Here is an 18,655-nt window from a genome sequence, read left to right as displayed (position 1 = left end):
ATATTATTTAGAAGCTTGATGTTTAACCATGGCATAAATATCTAGGTAACGCAAAAGGCAGAAATACTGTGGTAGACTTTATTTAACAGATAAGTGATTTGTATTGTTGTGTTAACTAATCCTCCCAAACAGACTTGTGAGGTGAGGCTAAAGACACACTGCAGAGGTAAATGCAAAAAAATATAATTGTTTCTTCAGCTGTTGAGTAGGAAGAATGTTATGATTCAAAACAATTTATCATGCTTCTGTCTTCCTAAAATGTTTTTTAAGAACATAGGCATCAGCTGGCTCTATACGTTTGTAATAGTTCTCTTTCTTTTCTACAATGTCAAATCCAAACTTTGCGTAGAACTTGATAGCATCCTCATTGCTTATCTGTACATGTCTACAACATATAGATGTGTAACTCATAAAAATAGAGGTAATAATGATGTAACGTAAAGACATGTCATGTACCTGTAACCGCACAGCTGAATATTACAATAGTAAGTGTTGAGACATTTCGGAACTCTTGACTGTCGACAAGAAATCCAAAGAGTAGCAGGAGCCGGAAAAGAAACTCGAGCCAACTTACAGATAAACACTATCAAAGTTGCCATCTCTTTCACACAGATCCAAAACATGCTTCAACATGAGCGCGCCTGTAAAATAATTAGAACATGAAAAATCTCGATATATCTAATATGACAACAGACAGATTTTAGGTGATACAACTCAAATGTTGGTATGGCACTTGACAGGATTGTGAATGTGGCAGATTGGGTGATACGAGGTGACAGGTTGGTGCATATAATACTTTGCTTGGTAAGGCATGTAGCAAATAGGACAAGGAGAAACAGGCAGGTTAACGTCTATAGCAGGCTAGCATATTGTGAAATTGTTCAAGGAGCTCTGCACCCTTCCGAGCAGTGCTTCATCAAATGAATATATTAGCTCAGGCTTGAATAACTCGTTTAAAGGTTGACTTGCAACAAAATTCACATTACAGTTATTTGGTATCATAAGATTCACCATGTCTTACTCTGTTGTGTTGTAGGTGCCAAATATATGGGAATGTGATTACAAGCTCTTAAAAGCTAAAAAACGAACAGTTAATCGCAGCCACACGAGACCGCCGTAGTTTGGATTCGCTTTCCAAAACGGCTCAAATGGGACGTAGTTGTTACAGGATGGTTTCTGTTTACACTTTCATGCAACCTCATTCGTTGAAATATTTTCACAAATATACTTCACGTGTTCAATAAAACCATGTCTATTCTTACGCGTCTGTTTTATCGTCATTGTAATGCTGTCACTTTTTGCACTGATATCTTATCTTACCGTAAAAAATCGTGAAACTTTTTAACCTTAGCTCGAAGGAGTACATATCATTGTCTGATAATCATGACAAGCCTGTTGGTTACCTGTGATAATCGAAAAGTGCTGCAAAAATTATTTGCGATGTATTGGGTCACGTGATCAAATTACGACTTGACGATTGAATAATGCCGAAACAAAACTGTAAAATAGCGAGCATCTATATTTGATACGGGGACTTCGGTAAAACCCGAAGTGTTTGTCATAAACTAATGCTACGATGTTTTATTGTGAGCTTTTATTGGCCTTTCAATACACGTGAGAACATCACGTGACAGGACGATAACCAAACTGTAATAACTACGTTATCGAAATAAAGAGATTCCAATCTATGGCGGCTTTTCGTTTTTGAGCTCTTAAGGGCTTGTAATCACATTTCCACGCATTTGGCAGCTACAACGCGACAGAGTAAGACATGGTGAATCTTTTGATACCAAATAACTGTAATGTGAATTTTATTGCAAGTCAATCTTTAATATAGCATAACCAATTTTAAACCCTGTTTGATGACACCTGGCAGAGAGAGAGGGTTTAGTCTAAGATGGCTGCTTATATATATGCAATGCTCGCGTAGTCTGGCAATAAATTCCAGGTACTCATGTATCTCTGACTAATTACGACGCTATAACAGCAATTAATTTAGCTCTTCAATAATACTGAGTGGTTTAAGTAATATTTTGATTGGGTATTCATGCCAAGAAAATCTGTGGAAACTCACCAAGGCCATAGCGTCTATATGGTGCTAAGACTCCGAGGGTCATGATATAAAGACATCTTTTACCATCAGTATTATCTATTCTGCAGCATACACCTCCAACCACTATGTCTTGGAAATAAGCTAACAAAATAATGTGCACAATGTCATGTGGCAGCACAACATAATAATAAAACATCTCTAGAAGAACATAAACAGAGTTGAAGCTACAAGCCACAGTGTCACGTCTGTATATGAAATAAAATCAAGTCTGATGAAATTCCTACATGTAAGCAAGTGGCTCTCACCAGAGAAATGAACTAAAAACAAGCTTTATGCCGATACCAAAGTTATAAAAACAATATCATTATCATATATAAAGTTCTAAACATGGCAAAACCACCTCAAAAGGCAGCAAATGGTATCAGCATGGTACCATCAATTGGTTTCTTTTTAAAAATGATGGCGGAATTGCAGAGAAAAAAACCTGTGCTCATACAAATGCTTTCCATTTATTTTTTTTCAACTGTTTGTAAATGTATGTTATTAATATTTCGTATATATAAATCTCAGCGTTTGTCCAGAAGTTGGAGAAGCCAAAAATCCCCTTCCACCTGGATTCGCACTCGGAACCTCTAGGTTTACAGACAAACGTGTCCAACCACCAGGTCAAGCAGCTACATTGCTATACAATAGAATAATTGTAGTCACACTTACTACAACTGCCGATATTTAGCTTCACCTAGCACGCTTGAAGATCATGATTGCATGAGCGATCACAAAGCAATATTTTTCTTAACACTGGCTTGAGATGGAATAACGGCTCTTATTATAGTAAAGATTTAGACTAGCTTAAGTGACTCAATTGATTGAGTAAAGAAACTTGACCAATTAAAAATAAATTTTCTAAGCAAAAAACCTTTTCATTACCCGTGCAACGCCAGTCATTCAGCTAGTTGTATATAAAATACAACTATTTCCCCACTTATAAACATCTGAGAATGTTGTTAGCAATGTATCATGAAGGTCCACTTTCACAACTGTACATAATACAGTAGAATAAGCCCTCAGCGATGTGCAGTTCTCCATAGTGTACTGCTTATGAATATGCATGCTAGAGAGAAATATATTTACTCTTATCGTTCAAAAATATAAGAAACATTCAAGTTGTTTACTGATGCTAAAAACACATGTAGCGAACATTTCCCAAGGTTTAGCATCAAGTAGTTAGAAGCATATCTACTGTCAGTGAATCTTGTTACTCAGGCTCATGTCTGCAAATAAGACAATATCTTCTGATTAGCATGCATGTAATCCACTTACCATAAATTGACAAACTGCGCAACTTCGAGTAGCTCTGCTGAGACCAAGCCCTGTGGCCTTACAAATGTCTATTTACTATAACTATACCCTGTACATATTAAAAATTAGTAACAAAATAGTATAGTAACCTTAGTAACCATAGTAACATATTCAATGGTTATGATCTGCAATAAAGCAAGACATTACTATGTAAAGCCCTGTATAGCACTACGTCTGTGTCTCACCTTCGACACAGACGTAGTGGCTAACTGCGGCGTGAAACTTAGACAGCACCGCATTCAGTACACTAAACTTTGGTGGTTCTACGTAACATAACATAAACTTTGAATTCCGTTTAAATGAATTTAGCTAATTAAACACACTTTTGAAGATAAGTTTTAATATTTTACTAAAATTAGTTTTAATTTTGTAATTTTCTTAACCTTTTATTACCGGTTTCTAGCTTGGGGCTTTTGGCCTTGCTTTCACTATAACTTCTGGTCAACCTTATTAAAGCTTTTTTTCAAACTAATTCAACAAGAAATACCCAACGATGCTGTTCAAATTTGAATTTTGGAGAGACCTGTTGATGTCGTATGGTGAAGAACACGCCGTAACCAGAGGCTGGAAACACTTGGTGCTTCACATCGCAAGGCGAAAAAAACTGTAAGACAGAAAAAAGCTCTAACCCGAAGGTCCACCGTATAACACAATAAAACACCATAGGCTAGCTTGAGTAGGCTTTTCTGGGTAAGCTATAAATACGTACACCATATTTTAAGCCAATCGTTACACAAACTTGCAGCTTACCAAGTTTAGCAAATGGTCCTAAATCCAGAACATCTTTATAGAATTTGTCATTGTAGCTCACAGGAAAAACAACTTGGTTCAATCTTTTCAACTGCTTGATATTATGGGGGGTAACCTCTCCTAGTTCCATAGAGTACCTATTATAAGAATGAGCATACACATACTGATAGGATATTACAAAGACAATTACAATGTTAAAAGGAAATCTAGGTTCTAGTCTGCTACTTACTGCTGTACACATTATGAAGGACATATGTCAACTTTGGATTGTAATAAAAGGCTGTAGATAATAAAAACTGAATACAAACATGTTAAAAAAATTTTAGGATACTGTTGCACCTTTAGTCTAGGCCAGGGGTTCCCAATTAGGTTCGTTAGTTTACCCCTTTCCAGACTATGACAACTCTATTCCCCCATATTCTATCAGGCTTCGTTTTGCTTTCAATCTGCATACTTCCTCATATTTTGTCATTTCTGCATTCCACAGCACCAAATACATGTAGTAGGCTAAGCATCACAGCACTTAGTAGTTTAACTATCTTTATGAAGGTCTGGTCAAGATCTTATTGGTGAAAAGGAAGTGGAAAATCCCCAAAGTTATAGAAAGTGTGACGAAACTATGAATCACAAGATAGTACACAATGTAATAAACACCCAGTTTATTAACAACAAACAACAATATGCAGCATGTAACTATTATGCACAGCTTTGCAAATACAATGTATCAGCAAAACTTTATAAATAAAGGCTGGAATCCCCCTCCTGAAAGTTCACATGGATGGTGAACTATACATATAGCTGCAAGTTGTCGTAGACATATAAACAGAAAAGCCCTGATAGTTTACAGCTTGCTATGTAAGATCAAGCAATAAGTTACACCGTTACCTGGTTCTTTACATTCGGTAATGTTGCTTGAAAGTTTTTATTCAATGAGGTTAAAAGAAGACTTCTCTATCTCTATCTATCTCTGTAAAATATCTCAAGTGGCCGCTAGGCCTGTAGAAATAAAATGGTGCATTAGGCATAAAAATAAGATCACAAATAAGCATAGACTTATTTATCTAAGTCTGGAGGATAAAAGTATAAGATCGCTTGGTCTAGTTATAAGAGAATCAGATGTTAAAATTTCATCGCACGGTTAAAAAAAGAGTGTTTCATTGCACTTGTATTGATTGTGTGTCTGATATTGGAGCCTCGAGTAAAATAGGATGAGTTCTTAATTACAAATCTATTAAAATCGACCATTAGGTCTTGGCTTAAAATTTTTTGCAGTGTGCTTTCGTCCTTGATGCGTCTTCTCTCTAGACTTGACTAGTGGGATTGATTAAAAGTGCCTAATCTTTGTTAAAAGCCATGAAAAATGAATAGCTTAAAATGCATTGTTGTTCACATAGAATATTTCATTAAATGTAAAAATATCACAACAAAATAAAACAACTTAGAGAGTGAACATTGGAACCAACTCGTTGAACAACGTTGAATACCTCTCTCAGGCCTTTTGAAGTATAAACCTACTATCAATTGACAGTGTTTTATTGAAAATTCAAAACAATTAACTTTGCACATCTGAAATTTTCAGTAACATACCGAACCATTTGGTCGACTTTATCTAGCGGAGCTCAAGGTAGTAGAAAAACGCAACCAAAATCAATCGTTTTGTTCAAAATCGAAAGAAAAACCGGAGGTGAATTTGACGTGATGGGTGTTTTATTTGTTGCCACACGAAATAGTTAATGCTGCAGTTTAAAATTAATGTTAAAAAATAATTTTTTTAAATAATTAATAACACTATTAATTAATAATACCATTAATAAAAAATATAATTATGCCGCATTTTTTGTAGCTCGAGGTCCGTCATAATACTAAGCAGCTGTTCAGTTACTATAACAACTTCATCATGGTGGACAGTGTAAAACTTGTCAATGATGATATGCTAAAACGCATACACGCTAATTATGCCGGAAAACTTCATAAAGGTAAGAATCAACCAATTACTTTAGTATTCTACATATGTTTTGTTATTTCACTGCCAATTTTAAATAGTTTCAGTTTGCACATACATTGTAAGATGTCATTATAGTTACCTGCTAAAACTCAGACACGGTTTTCCTATGATTTAATTTGATTTTAATGTTACTTAATTTATACTAAATATTTTGTTGGAGCTTAAATTTTTAAATTTTTAATAATATCAATATTACTATCAGCTGAATACTATTGTGACTTCATGGTTTTCATCATTCACTGAAAGCTTATACTTAAATCACCATAAAAGCTAACATAATGTAATAAAAATGCTACAATAATGGTGCTTTTTTAATTACACCTGAATATTTTTAGTTTAGAACATTTAAAAACTAATGAATAGTTTTTGCTTGTTTAGTCTGGTCCGACTTCAGAAAAAAATTTAAAACTTTTTTTTATAATAATTTTTGTAATAGCATACCACAGACCTATTAACTATACTAGTTGGGCAATACAAAGCCAAGGTGTCCCACATAAATAACCACATTTTTTGTGATGCAACGTCATTTCTTAGTTCACTTTCACCTCGTCAGGCAAGCGAGTCCTCATTGTTTATATCGAAAGAATGAAGAGATATTTTTGTTGCTACATGTAATTTGACATAACTACTAAAGTACACAGGATATTTGTTTCAAATTTTAGATACAAAACTTATACATTATGCATTTTCTACTCTACAAAATTGCAAACATAAAGTTGAATATTTCATATTTAAGTGCGAGTAAAATTTATATTTATCTAATCCAAAAATATTGCAAAATTATCAATGTTGCCCTATGTTATGGGCTAACATGTCAGATAGCTAGGTGTACAAACTGATCTCAAATGCATACACACTGGTAAATGGTACACTGCTCACAGTCTGCCATGAATATAAATGTTGGGTCTTGGGTGTTATGCAAACAGCATCAGAAAAATCGTAGAAAATAAGCGATATATGGTACACTTTTCTAGACATATTGTGAAGGGCTGGACATGACTAAGGACAACCAGTCATCTGAGCCTTGATCTGAGATTACCGTAAACACCCGCGTATAGGACGATACCATGTATAGGAGGCAGTGGATCTTTGACCCCAAAAAATGATGGAAAACTGTGTAACTGTGAATAGGACGCATCCTAATTTTAGTCATAAGTTTTGATTAATTTTTATAGAAACTGTAGTGTTTCATATAAAATTTTGTGAAATCATTTGACATGCGTTGAATAATTTCACGAAGAGCGGCATACTTTTACCAAGGGCGGCAACATGAAGAAAGCTGACATGCCTATGATCTGCCAATATTGACCACAAGAATAAATATTGTAAGATTGAAATTTTTATAATAACTTTTCGATAAAATGATAAATGCATAATTTTATAATAAAATTATCCATGGATAAGATGCACCTGGGTCTTTAGGTCGGCTTCTTAATTAAAAACGAAAATGCGTCTTATACGCGGGTATTGACGGTAGTACTCTTGTTAAATGAATTTAAATCCTTGCATATCTGGAGGTGATAGTTTTAACATGAAAATTAGGGCATGAAAATTTCTGATGCAAACTGCTTTGTAACACTAATGAAAGAGTCTTCGTGACCATTAGGAAGTTTGAAAAACGTTCTGAGATAAGCATATGCTTTTGGAGAATAGTAGCACCTCTTTGGTCTTTGTATTTTTGTTTTTAGCATCATTTTCTACTATCTCTTGCAGACAACCATCTATAATAATTTAGTCAAACTTGGCGCTTTAGATTTTATTTTTTTGCAGTGATGCAAGCAAATTCTTCTGAATACATGCGGTGTTTTGAAGCCTTTGAAACTTGTGGTAAAGCGTGTTGACCTTCTTTAAAAGTTTCGGTACACGTAACTCTGGTGCGATCTTTGGTCCACCTCGTGGGTGCTCATGTAGAGGGTCGGGAATGACCTCTTCAGATTACTTGGCGGCTGTTGGCTTTTCAGAGCAAAGTGAAGGTTCCATGGCTGGCTCATCTTGGTCCGGTGTAGATGATGTAGATGGTGCTGGTCGGCATAGCAGTTGTCTATGCTTTGGTTGAGTCGGTTGTAAATATTTTGGCAGAGAATAAAATACCCTTGGTACAGCAGTAGGCTTTAGTATGCCAGCCATCTTCATACCTGGAGGTCTACGATAGGAGTCCTATGTAAAATGATCACTGCAGAGCACAGAGTATTTAGAAGGCATCCATTTCCCAGCGTATATCCACTTGTCACGTCTTTCTAGGTGTTTTCCTCTGATGGAAAAATGTGGAAACTAAGTTTACTGACCTTTGCTGGAGTATTAGAACACCAAAATGTACAGCAAAAATTTTTACTCCTCTTGTCCTGCAAAATAATCAGTAAATGATTGCATTCTTATGAGAACATAAAGTAAAAATCTTTCTTGCTGAGTTTAGCTACTTTCTTAAATATAGCACAGCCATAACCATACTGATTTACTAGCCTATGTCTACCTGTCATGGTGATGAAAAATTTTATGAATGGGCAACACTTCATCTACTGCGTGCTTAGCACCTCTTTGCGTGAAACAATTTTTCAAATTGTAGTGCCAGCAATGAACTTTTAAAAAAACATTTTGGAAAAACCATTAATTGTATGCATATCTAAAAAAAATCCACAAGATTCCTTGCTCTATATATCTAGATACCTCTCACAACCACACTTAAAAACAATTGGAGCAAAATTTACCTTTGAATCCTTTCCAGTGCTGGTATTTGCTCCACTCTCCATGGCTTCCTACTTAGAATTATGGGCTGGACTAGGTTAAGTGAACAAAGCCATGACGTTGCGTCGCAAAGAATGTGGACCCAATGCTGAGCTGTGATGCGTTAGATTGCCCGATCTAGTATAGTTAATAGGTCTATGTAGCATACTATGGCCTTTTTGTTTAGTATGAATATATTTACGAAAACAATAAAAGTGATTATTGCGATTGTTAATTTAAAAATGTACATGCCATGAAAGTAATAATAAATATTTTATTATTACAATGCTATTAAGAATAATATGGTTTGCAGGTCATGGCATAGTAGCAGCTAACTCTACCATTCCTACAAAGTATCAAACTGTTGTCATTGACAACTCTGACACTAAAGGATTTCTGGCAAAGTCCAAAAGATTCTCTGAAAATGTCTTGGTAAGCAAAACTATACCAGTGGCAAATTTGATTACAGCATTGTATGCATCACATACCATTTGACCAATCTGTATCACATCTGCCACCTATTCATTTACGAGCAGCACGGTGATTATGCAAAGTGATCACTTGACATATCTAAAAATTTCTATGTATTTTAGAATGAGAACCCAGGCCCTGGTTCTTATGTTGGTCACATAACGTATAAAGGCAAACCAGAATCATATAGCAAAAAGGGCTATGGAGGCTTTGTATCTAAGGACCGCAGGGTATCTAAGCCACAGATATCAAGTGGGCCGGGTCCTGGAAAGTATGCTTTACCCAATCTCCTTAAAAAAAAATCTGACTTTAACAAAGCAAATACAGGAAACTTTCACCAGCCAATTGCACAGCCTCATGACAAACAGGAAGTGCTACCTTCTCCTGCTACATACAATGTAAGTGGATTATTATATTGTACAATGATTGCATAAGAAACTCAGTATGAGTTGTTTAAAGCAGTTTACAGCTTTGCAATCAAGGGTGTTTACTAACTAACTGCGAAAAAAGTTGAGTTTGACCTCTTTACTTCAAAATTTATAGTGTCTACTTTTTATTTTTATTTTGCTCTTTACTCCTTCACTTGGATTATCAAGCACAATAAATAAAGTTATTCTTATTTTTTGTTATTTCAGTTTTAAAATATTAGTAATTTTTTATAAAAATGTTTTAAAAGGTCTTAATAACAATTAAACATGCACTTTTGTAAATGATAGAGCAGGATCTTTTTGTTGAATGAGTAGTATTAAAGTGAGTTTCAAGTCAATGACAATTATAAAACAAAGGACATTATTTTGAAAATGAACTTATACATGCATTTAAGTTTTCATATTTTATTGAAATGATGTGACTTAGTGATGTTCTACTATGGCACTGGTTATTGCTACAACTCACGAAGCCCTGCAAACTACTTGTTAAATTATAAATAAGTTTTCATGTGCCGCCAAACTAATTGCTTTCATATTTAATTTTTAGCCTGCCATTATCCCAAAAGGAAAAGTGAATAACGTTACTGCGGCATCTGTCTTTAAATCACAAACTAAACGAGAATCTTGTTTAACAGACAAAAGAGGCAACCCGGCACCTGGTAAGTTAGGTTTTGCTGCAAACAGGCAAAACATTGCTCAAATGTTGTCTCGCATCTCTGGGAGACAAAATTTGCACCAAGTTCTTTTCTACCTACAAACAGCTGCATTATATGTTTTCATTGCTTGAGAGAGTTTGTAATTATCTTCTCTTGCATTGATCCGTAAATAAGAATATATTGTGTTAGTGTAACTCAATTGGTGGGTTTGAATGTAGGTCAATATGAGGTCAAGCATACGAAAGTGAACCCTGACGCTAAAAGTTATGATTCAAGCTTTAAGTCATCAGGAGATAGAAATTTCTTTCGAAAAAATTTGGTAAGTAATTCTGATAAATACAAAAAATGACTACTGCATAGTCAATTTGTGCTAAATCAGAGTTGTCTATACAATGAACATAACTTCTTACAGACTAAAGTGCAACTACTTGTAATATAAATACAATTATAGGGTATAATCTAATATTTGGTAATTTTTCTTTAATTATTTTCACCCAATTTACTTTTTGAAAAAGCTCATATATGGGCATGATGTTTGTTAGACTTATATGGTTGCACGAATTGTTATCATTCTCAAACACTCCACTTACAATTCAATTTTGGATGAATAATTCTAGTAAAGATATATATTTCACTGTGCACTCTATTTTGCAACGCTAGGTAAAATCGAGCAATTACCTTAGTATGTTATTATAGAATCCAGGACCTGCCACGTACAAACCTAATGAAGAAATAGACCCAGCAAACAAAACACTATTTCCGTGAGTACACTTCAACATTCTATTCTTATACTAGACAAGGTGAAGGTCAGTTAGCTGTAGATATTTTGTAAAAATAATTTATTGCTTGTCTAAAACTACAAAAGCTCATGGTTGCATAAAAATTAATTTTGATAAATTATTTATAATGTTGTTATGATAGTGTAACTTAATGGCCTTGACTCGGAATGAACTCATAGTAACTACCATGTTTTTTCATAATTCTATTTAAAAGTTCAAGTTGTTAAAAGTGTGTGTGGTGCTTGAAAAGAAATAATTTCATAATATTTAGTCTTTATATAGGGTCGCCATTACAAACCACATACAATGACAAAATATTTATGACCCATACAAATTTTAAGTATGATTTCCAATAGCTAACAAAACAAAAATAAATATTTTATCTGTGTAAGAAAAAAGCTGCAATTAAATTGTTGGCTAATCTATTTCAACACTTGCTGACAAGCATCGCCTGTGATGTATTCTATTGTGAATGTCTGTATTTGTAGAAAAAAACACTATCTATGTTTGTCAGCCCCTGCCATGCCTTTACCTGAGCCTCCAGTAGCCCCCGGACCCGGTGCGTATGAGCTCAGAGACTATGAAGGGCCCAGCAAGCACTACATGTCATCTTCAGTTTTTGTATCAAGTAGTAGCAGGTGGCATGACATGGCGGCAGATAAGACTATACCAGGCCCAGGTAAGGTTAGGTGCCAATAAGGTGCCAGTTGGCTAATGTGGAGGAATCACCGAGTAGAAAGCGATTCTGAGGTTATCGCTTTAGCTCCTGTTCTGTGACAACTTTCATTGATGTTTTTCTGCTTAGAACATTGAGTTAGTGATCTAAGTCTATGGAATAGTAAAATAGCTTTGATTCTTTTAAAGAAATTTGGAATGTTAATTTTCTTCAATCGTTGTATTTTTTAGGGACTTACCATCCAGTGAAGCCTATAAAAGAGTCATTTATATACAACCATGCACGGAAATGGATATAGCGTGGCCCACCTCTTCAGACACCATCCTCAATCTTCTTCAGTATGATGAGGTGGTAAAACTGTGTCAGCTGGGATTTTCACAAATTGGTAGATGTGTTCAACAAAAGGAAACCTAAGAACTAGCTGCCTACATGGCAGCATCTAAGGATGCCACCTGAGCAGATGAAATTAGATAGCATTTAACAAGTTCTATGAATAAAACATGCGTCAGCTAGTCATAATTCAGTACCTGTTTTTAGCTCAACACAATCACAAACCGTCCTCTATTATATACCATCGGGCTTTAGAGCTACATTAGCCAGATTATTCCATTATATTTATACGTACATGTATGTGTATAATTTATATTTGCTATCTGATGCTTTTAAGGTCAACTCCTTGGAGAGTATGCAAATTACTGGCCATCAGGTGAAAGCAGTAATTAGTCTCAGCTTAAGGTTAACTACTAGCAACAAATTGATTTTTGCACATCCTCCCACATGATGTCATAGTTTACTGCGCATGTCCAGCTATTCTCAGACTATCGCTCAACTTTTTTCTACAGCTTGAGATGTTATTTGAGAAATAAAACTATATTTTAATCTTAATACATAAATGGTTTAAGGACATGATAATTTGACTACCATATTTAATGTTTGCTGACATATACCTTTTATAATAGGAACTATGAAGCTTATTGGGGACATAATTCCAAAAGTGTATAAACAGTAAATAAGTTGAAAGTTCAAAAGGAAAGCTTTTTCAACAGAATGCCCAATCATTGGAAATACACAAGCACCAAAACAGAATAACATAGCTTTCGCTGCTGCAATATATCTCTCACAGTTGTTTGAAACTATGAAACAGCTGCCATCACACAAATCCGTGCTGTTCTAGTCAATAGGTGCGTAGTTAGTGTCGAATGTGGACTCGCTAGCCTTGCGCTGCGGCTGCACTCCTTTAAGTAGATGAGTAGCTGGAATCTTTTGTTCTATATTTACTGCCTCCTCTGAATTTAACCTCCCATCACTGTCAGCGGCGGAAGGCGGCGAAGGTGTTTCTATGTCTCGATTTTCAAAACAGAATTCTTTAAAGTATGTGGGCAAGAGGACAGCTACAACGATAAGGACTCCGGCACAACAAAATGAAACAATTCCAACGGTGCCTAAAATATCTAGCGCTGCATTAATCCTACTGGCTCTATCGTCAACAATCGCGAACCTGTCATCAGCCGTCGCTGGATGCATCAGGGCTTGCCTCGGAGTGAAATGACTGACCAATATTAAAATGGCACCAAAAACAAGAGAATTGATGCCAAACCATAGAAGAATTTTCCAAATAATAGGAGAACATCGTTTTGCCTTTTTGGTTGGGACGAGAAATAGCCTAGTCTCCTCACTCTCTGGCTCGTTGCTGTAGTCGTAAAAATGATGGAGATGAGATTTAATCCCAAAAAACTGGTAACAGCCGCTCGACGCCCGTTCTGTCTGTTTGCCATGCTCCTCAGCACCTTCATCATCATCATCGTGAGAGTTACTTGCACTCATCTTCAGTAGAACTTTTCATCCAAGTTCACTGCCTCTGCAGCAGATGGTAACAATGTTTGAAGGGTACGGAAAGAGTGGATAGACTGAATTGCCTCTCTAAAATGAGTTTACACCTACCTAGTCAGCTAGTATAAGTACTAGATATCTTTAACACAGAGACTATAAAGAAGAATACTAAAAACCTAAAACTTTACTTGACCTATAAACACAAATACTTCAATTTGGTGCTAGCGGTTGTTTCTACTCTACCATCCATCTTAGTCTGATCGTCATTGCTTTTCATCATAATACTACGTTAGTAGCCCTTACGAAGTTCTGTTTAAATAATACTCTCAAAATATCATAAACAAATGTAAACTGGTCAGCAATGGAAAATGTGTACAAGGTATTCATCTTTTTCTTCTCTAAACCCTATGATTTCTCTCGACCAATATCATAGAGAAAGAGACTTCCTGCAAAAAGGTGGTGCGCTCTTGACAGTCAGCATCTGACACAGTAATCAATTATTCAACTTGCATCAAAGAAAACAATCATCTCTAGCATTATAACCCATTGCCAGCAGGGAAAATCAATCCTTCAACCATTACATGTACATTATTACAAGTTGCGCAAACAAACATGCATATTCATTGGCTCTAAGCTACTAGTTAATAGGGTTACTAATAACATAAAGCTATGCAACAGATTATAACATGAACGTCTGACTGTTAGTTTTATGTAAAACGTTTCATGTAAAACATCTGTAACTACCCTAAAATAAATTTGGGTTGTTAGAGACGATAAGATTAACGATATGTTGTGTCAAAATCAATTGAAGCACCATAACTATCTCAAAATGATAAGTTATTACAAATCTCACAACACTATTTTGTTTTAAATAATTATAGTCATAACTATTTGAACGGATGAGATTTGAAATTAGTGTTTGTCTATTTGTGTATAATTATGTGTACAAACACCCCTAGGTGTTGTTTGTGAATTTGTGTCTGTCTTTTTATGAGGGTGTTGGTGCTCCTGCATCTAACTGCGTGTTTGCTAATGTGTGTGGGTGTGTGTAGGTGTGTGTAGGTGTGTGTAGATGTGTGTAGGTGTGTGTAGGTGTGTATGTGTGTAAATATAACAAAACGGAGTCGGTTTAAACAGACAAAGGCAGAACACAAACTTGAACATGATATTAAACAACCATATTTTGTTTGCATTCAACTCTTTTATACACATTAGAATTTTTTGTTCTTTCATGACCTAGTTAGTCTCAAAGTATGCTTGCTAGAGTATTTAATAACATGAACCAAGCTGACAGACTATTAACGATGTACTTACAATGGTCAGCATCAATTGGCAGCAAAAAAGATGTTTGCACCACCATCTTTTTATGATGACCCCGAAATCTTTCTATGTTCTGCTATACTGACTGCTGCAGGAGTTCAAACAAAGTTGCAGCTGTAGAGTTTTCAAGTAAGCTGTTGTATCTAATTCTGCGCGGCGCGTCATCAATAGTTACGTTGGTTAAAACAAGAAATACTACTTTATATCTATTCTTGCATCAACTTTGCTCTTTATGGCAGCACTCGGCATGCTGCCTTTGCTCTTTATGGCAGCACTCGGCATGCTGCCTTGCCTCTTTATGTCACACTCGGCATACTGCCTTTGCTCTTCATGGCAGCACTCGGCATGCTGCCTTTGCTCTTTATGACACACTCGGCATGCTGCCTTTGCTCTTCATGGCAGCACTCGGCATGCTGCCTTTGCTCTTTATGGCAGCACTCGGCATACTGTCTTTGCTCTTTATGGCAGCACTCGACATACTGCCTTTGCTTGCATCTCTGCTATATTACTGAGACCAACGTAAATAAAATATAACGTTCCGCTAGAAAGTGAATATTGACTAAGCAAAAGGGTTAGAAAACTATTTGTTTAAACAGATATTTCTTAAACGATGAATGAAAGCAACTCACCATAAATTGCCTTCTAGAAAATACCAATATTTACCCGTCACAAGCTTTTGGTTTTAAAGCATAAATAAGGTTTGAGTCATTGTTTAAAATAGCTTGTCATCTTCCTAACAAACGAGGCTAATGTAATACCACTCATATCAAGTGAGGATCCATTGATAGACCAGCTAAAATTAGCCGCAAATTGACAAACTCTACTGACCTCAAAGTTTGGGTCAAATCCTTCCTCTCTCCGCCACCCGCAATTGTGAGAGTGTCAGCACAGCATAGTCAAACTTGGTGCCGTAGATTGTGTGATGTTGCCTTTGAAAGACGGGCTTATTTTAACGCTGCCATACAAGAGGCTGACAAGAACTATAATTGACAAATGAGAGCCGTGGTTCGATTTCTAGACTTATATATGTTCCATGCTTGATAAGGGAACATCAGATAGGATGAGAGCCGCACTGTAAATCAATAGTAATTTTGTTGAGCATTTAGAAGGAAATAATGCATAGCATCTATACGCTGCTTGAGAATAACAAATGGGAGCCATAACATAACTGACATTACATGACTCTGCCAGCTGCCTCTCCCACGGGAGATTAGTTTTCAATAAAAATTAACAAGACTTCCTTGGTGATGCGGCAATAAATAGCACTAGTTTATTATGACATCACGCATAGCAACAGTTTTATGCTTTGGTATGGCCCATCCAGCAGCTATTTTAGGAAATCTCTGAATGAGAAGCGTGTTTTTAGTTATGTTCGTTCCATTATTCAATCAAACTTTTTTGAGTGAAATCATTTACACAGATATACACAAGTACCATTGCATATGACTTTCTACAAAATATCTGAGAATTAAAGATCTACAGCGAGTCAAACTGCCAACTTTTTACCCTCATGTCTTGACATAATCTGTATTTCTACAAAACTTCTATTATCACCAAAAATAGCTAACAGTTTTGAAAGAGAAATTGATGAAAATAATTACACAAAAGTGCAAGAAATTTTAGAAGTGATAAACTAACGCTGGGACTAAAAGTTAAATAAGTGATTGCTAACATATTTAAAAAAAAGACCAGAAAATTAGACTTGAAACAATTTAGGATCCGCATTAAAATCTGATAGTTCCTATTTGGCCATGGCTACTGTAGGCTTTTAAACATATGCATTAAAGATATGTATGCATACACAATGAACTTTGCTAGGCGGTAAACATATTTGTAATAATAATTGTTAAATAATCTCTATGGTAAATCCCAAACTTTGACTTAATGTGCTGTCTCATAATTGAGCTTGATCTATAACCTACAATGTCAAAGGCATTGGCAACATATGTAGTATGCTACATTTGATTATCGCAGTCATGTAACCATTGTATTAAACTCTATCGTGTTTATGTTAAATTCAACATTGCGTCAATTAAACAAAATTTTCTAGCATTTGCATCGAGTCTTCACATTTCTGTCATTTATTGACACGCAATGAGGTAGTGCATTTTTACTGTTACACAGTAAACCATTACATCCATAGCAGTAACGTAAAACTATTACATACCCAGCTATTACCTGCCAAATAAGTCCAATTGAACAATGACACAATGAAGAAGGACATCTTTAACTACCATACAAAGAATCAGCATATTTCTAATTACCATACAAAAAACCAGTACATCCCTAACTACCATACAAAGAACCGGTACATCTCTAGCTACCATACAAAAACCCGTGACATCCCTAGCTACCAAACAAAGAACCAGTACATCTCTAACTACCATACAAAGAACCAGTACATATCTAACTACCATACAAAGAACCAGTACATCTCTAACTACCATACAAAGAACCAGCACATTTCTAGCTACCATACAAAAAACCGATACATACCTAGCTATCATACAAAAAACCAGTACATCCCTAGCTACCATACAAAAAACTGATACATCCCTAATTACCATACAAAGAACCAGTACATCCCTAACTACCATACAAAGAACCAGCACATTTCTAGCTACCATACAAAAAACCGATACATCCCTAGCTACCATACATAGAACCAGTACATCCCTAGCTGACATGCAATCAACCAGCACATTTTAGTTCAACTTTATTAACCAGCATGGTAGAAACTAAAACAATCTATTGATTTACTGGAATACGACTACCATAAATGCTGCTCAGTGGGACAATGACCGACCCGCATGCAAGAATATACGAATAGCTCAAAGCTGCGGCTATTTCTGACATGCTCTCATTATATACTGCCATGTAATATGCAGACTAGAATATTCACTAAAATGAATTAAGCTCCCCAATTATCAAAGGTATACTTACAACGGTGCACTGAGAAATTTTCTTCTGAGTGAAGGAAATTGGCCCGACGCATTGTAATACATGAACATCTCTTGCGCAATATTCATACAAACTATTGACCCTGCAGGCAATACACAAAGGACAAAACACCATCAAGTAAATGACCTGCGTAGTACACGGTGCTTGACAAATAGCATAGATGTTCGCATTAAGAAGCATTTTTTTATTTTAGTAATACATAATGACATTGTGAAATAGTCCCACGAAACTGATCTTTCACAGGATACGATCCTCTTATAATCCAAGCAGAATATTGGGCCCTTGTCTTCAAACCTACTTGCTAGCTAAAACTAAGCCACAATACAGATAAATTCATCTACCAATAATCTAGTAGCACTTATAAACTGTGCGCATCGAATCGTGAGTGCAGCGCATTGTGAGCCACAACCAACATATGTCATGAATATATCATCGATAGGACATGTACCAAATATAGAAAGCCATCGGAAGAGAGATTCCTGCGTGATTACATCTCATGGGAAACTTAGCTAACCCAAAAGTTCAGCAAAACTGTGAGTAATCTACATTTAAATTACATGAGCAGACAACAAACCAGTATACTTATATTAGTAGAAGCCTTATGGCAGCTGACTTGATAAGTTATACACAAGTCAACCTGTTAGAA

At 35.7% G+C, this 18,655-nt stretch overlaps 3 protein-coding genes across 3 annotated transcripts; 1 reads left to right on the top strand and 2 right to left on the bottom strand.

Annotated features, from left to right (window-relative positions):
* Positions 1 to 64: 64 nt before the first annotated feature.
* On the bottom strand, positions 65 to 5,843 carry LOC137396978 (N-alpha-acetyltransferase 50-like). Its single transcript, XM_068083263.1, has 5 exons — positions 5,750 to 5,843; positions 4,163 to 4,299; positions 2,075 to 2,194; positions 575 to 641; positions 65 to 385 (listed from the first exon to the last, which is right to left on the bottom strand). Exons 1-5 carry the CDS (start codon positions 5,755 to 5,757, stop codon positions 238 to 240), a joined length of 480 nt encoding a protein of 159 aa, XP_067939364.1. The 5' UTR covers positions 5,758 to 5,843; the 3' UTR covers positions 65 to 237.
* Positions 5,844 to 6,059: 216 nt separating this feature from the next.
* On the top strand, positions 6,060 to 12,570 carry LOC137385528 (O(6)-methylguanine-induced apoptosis 2-like). The gene is made up of 8 exons (XM_068072005.1): positions 6,060 to 6,138; positions 9,202 to 9,320; positions 9,482 to 9,757; positions 10,335 to 10,446; positions 10,662 to 10,762; positions 11,140 to 11,204; positions 11,711 to 11,901; positions 12,129 to 12,570. Exons 1-8 carry the CDS (start codon positions 6,060 to 6,062, stop codon positions 12,194 to 12,196), a joined length of 1,011 nt encoding a protein of 336 aa, XP_067928106.1. The 3' UTR covers positions 12,197 to 12,570.
* A 498-nt stretch (positions 12,571 to 13,068) lies between these two features.
* On the bottom strand, positions 13,069 to 13,722 carry LOC137390438 (neurensin-1-like). Its single transcript, XM_068076773.1, has one exon. It carries the CDS (start codon positions 13,720 to 13,722, stop codon positions 13,069 to 13,071), a length of 654 nt encoding a protein of 217 aa, XP_067932874.1.
* Between the last annotated feature and the right edge of the window lie 4,933 nt (positions 13,723 to 18,655).

The sequence above is a fragment of the Watersipora subatra genome, chromosome 1, assembly GCF_963576615.1.
Source record: "Watersipora subatra chromosome 1, tzWatSuba1.1, whole genome shotgun sequence".
In the NCBI taxonomy this organism is placed as follows: domain Eukaryota; kingdom Metazoa; phylum Bryozoa; class Gymnolaemata; order Cheilostomatida; family Watersiporidae; genus Watersipora; species Watersipora subatra.
The sequence above is the reverse complement of the archived record's forward strand: the minus strand, read 5'-3'. Positions and strand labels throughout refer to the sequence as shown.

Coding starts and splice junctions, on each gene's coding strand:
- LOC137396978 (XM_068083263.1), bottom strand. Junction 2,195..4,162: donor AGGACCATTTGCTAAACTTG/GTAAGCTGCAAG, acceptor TTATTTTGTTAG/CTTATTTCCAAGACATAGTG. Junction 386..574: donor AACTTTGATAGTGTTTATCT/GTAAGTTGGCTC, acceptor TATATGTTGTAG/ACATGTACAGATAAGCAATG.
- LOC137385528 (XM_068072005.1), top strand. CDS start 6,060: ATGGTGGACAGTGTAAAACTTGTCAATGATGATATGCTAAAACGCATA. Junction 9,321..9,481: donor GATTCTCTGAAAATGTCTTG/GTAAGCAAAACT, acceptor TATGTATTTTAG/AATGAGAACCCAGGCCCTGG. Junction 11,902..12,128: donor TAAGACTATACCAGGCCCAG/GTAAGGTTAGGT, acceptor TGTATTTTTTAG/GGACTTACCATCCAGTGAAG.
- LOC137390438 (XM_068076773.1), bottom strand. CDS start 13,722: ATGAGTGCAAGTAACTCTCACGATGATGATGATGAAGGTGCTGAGGAG.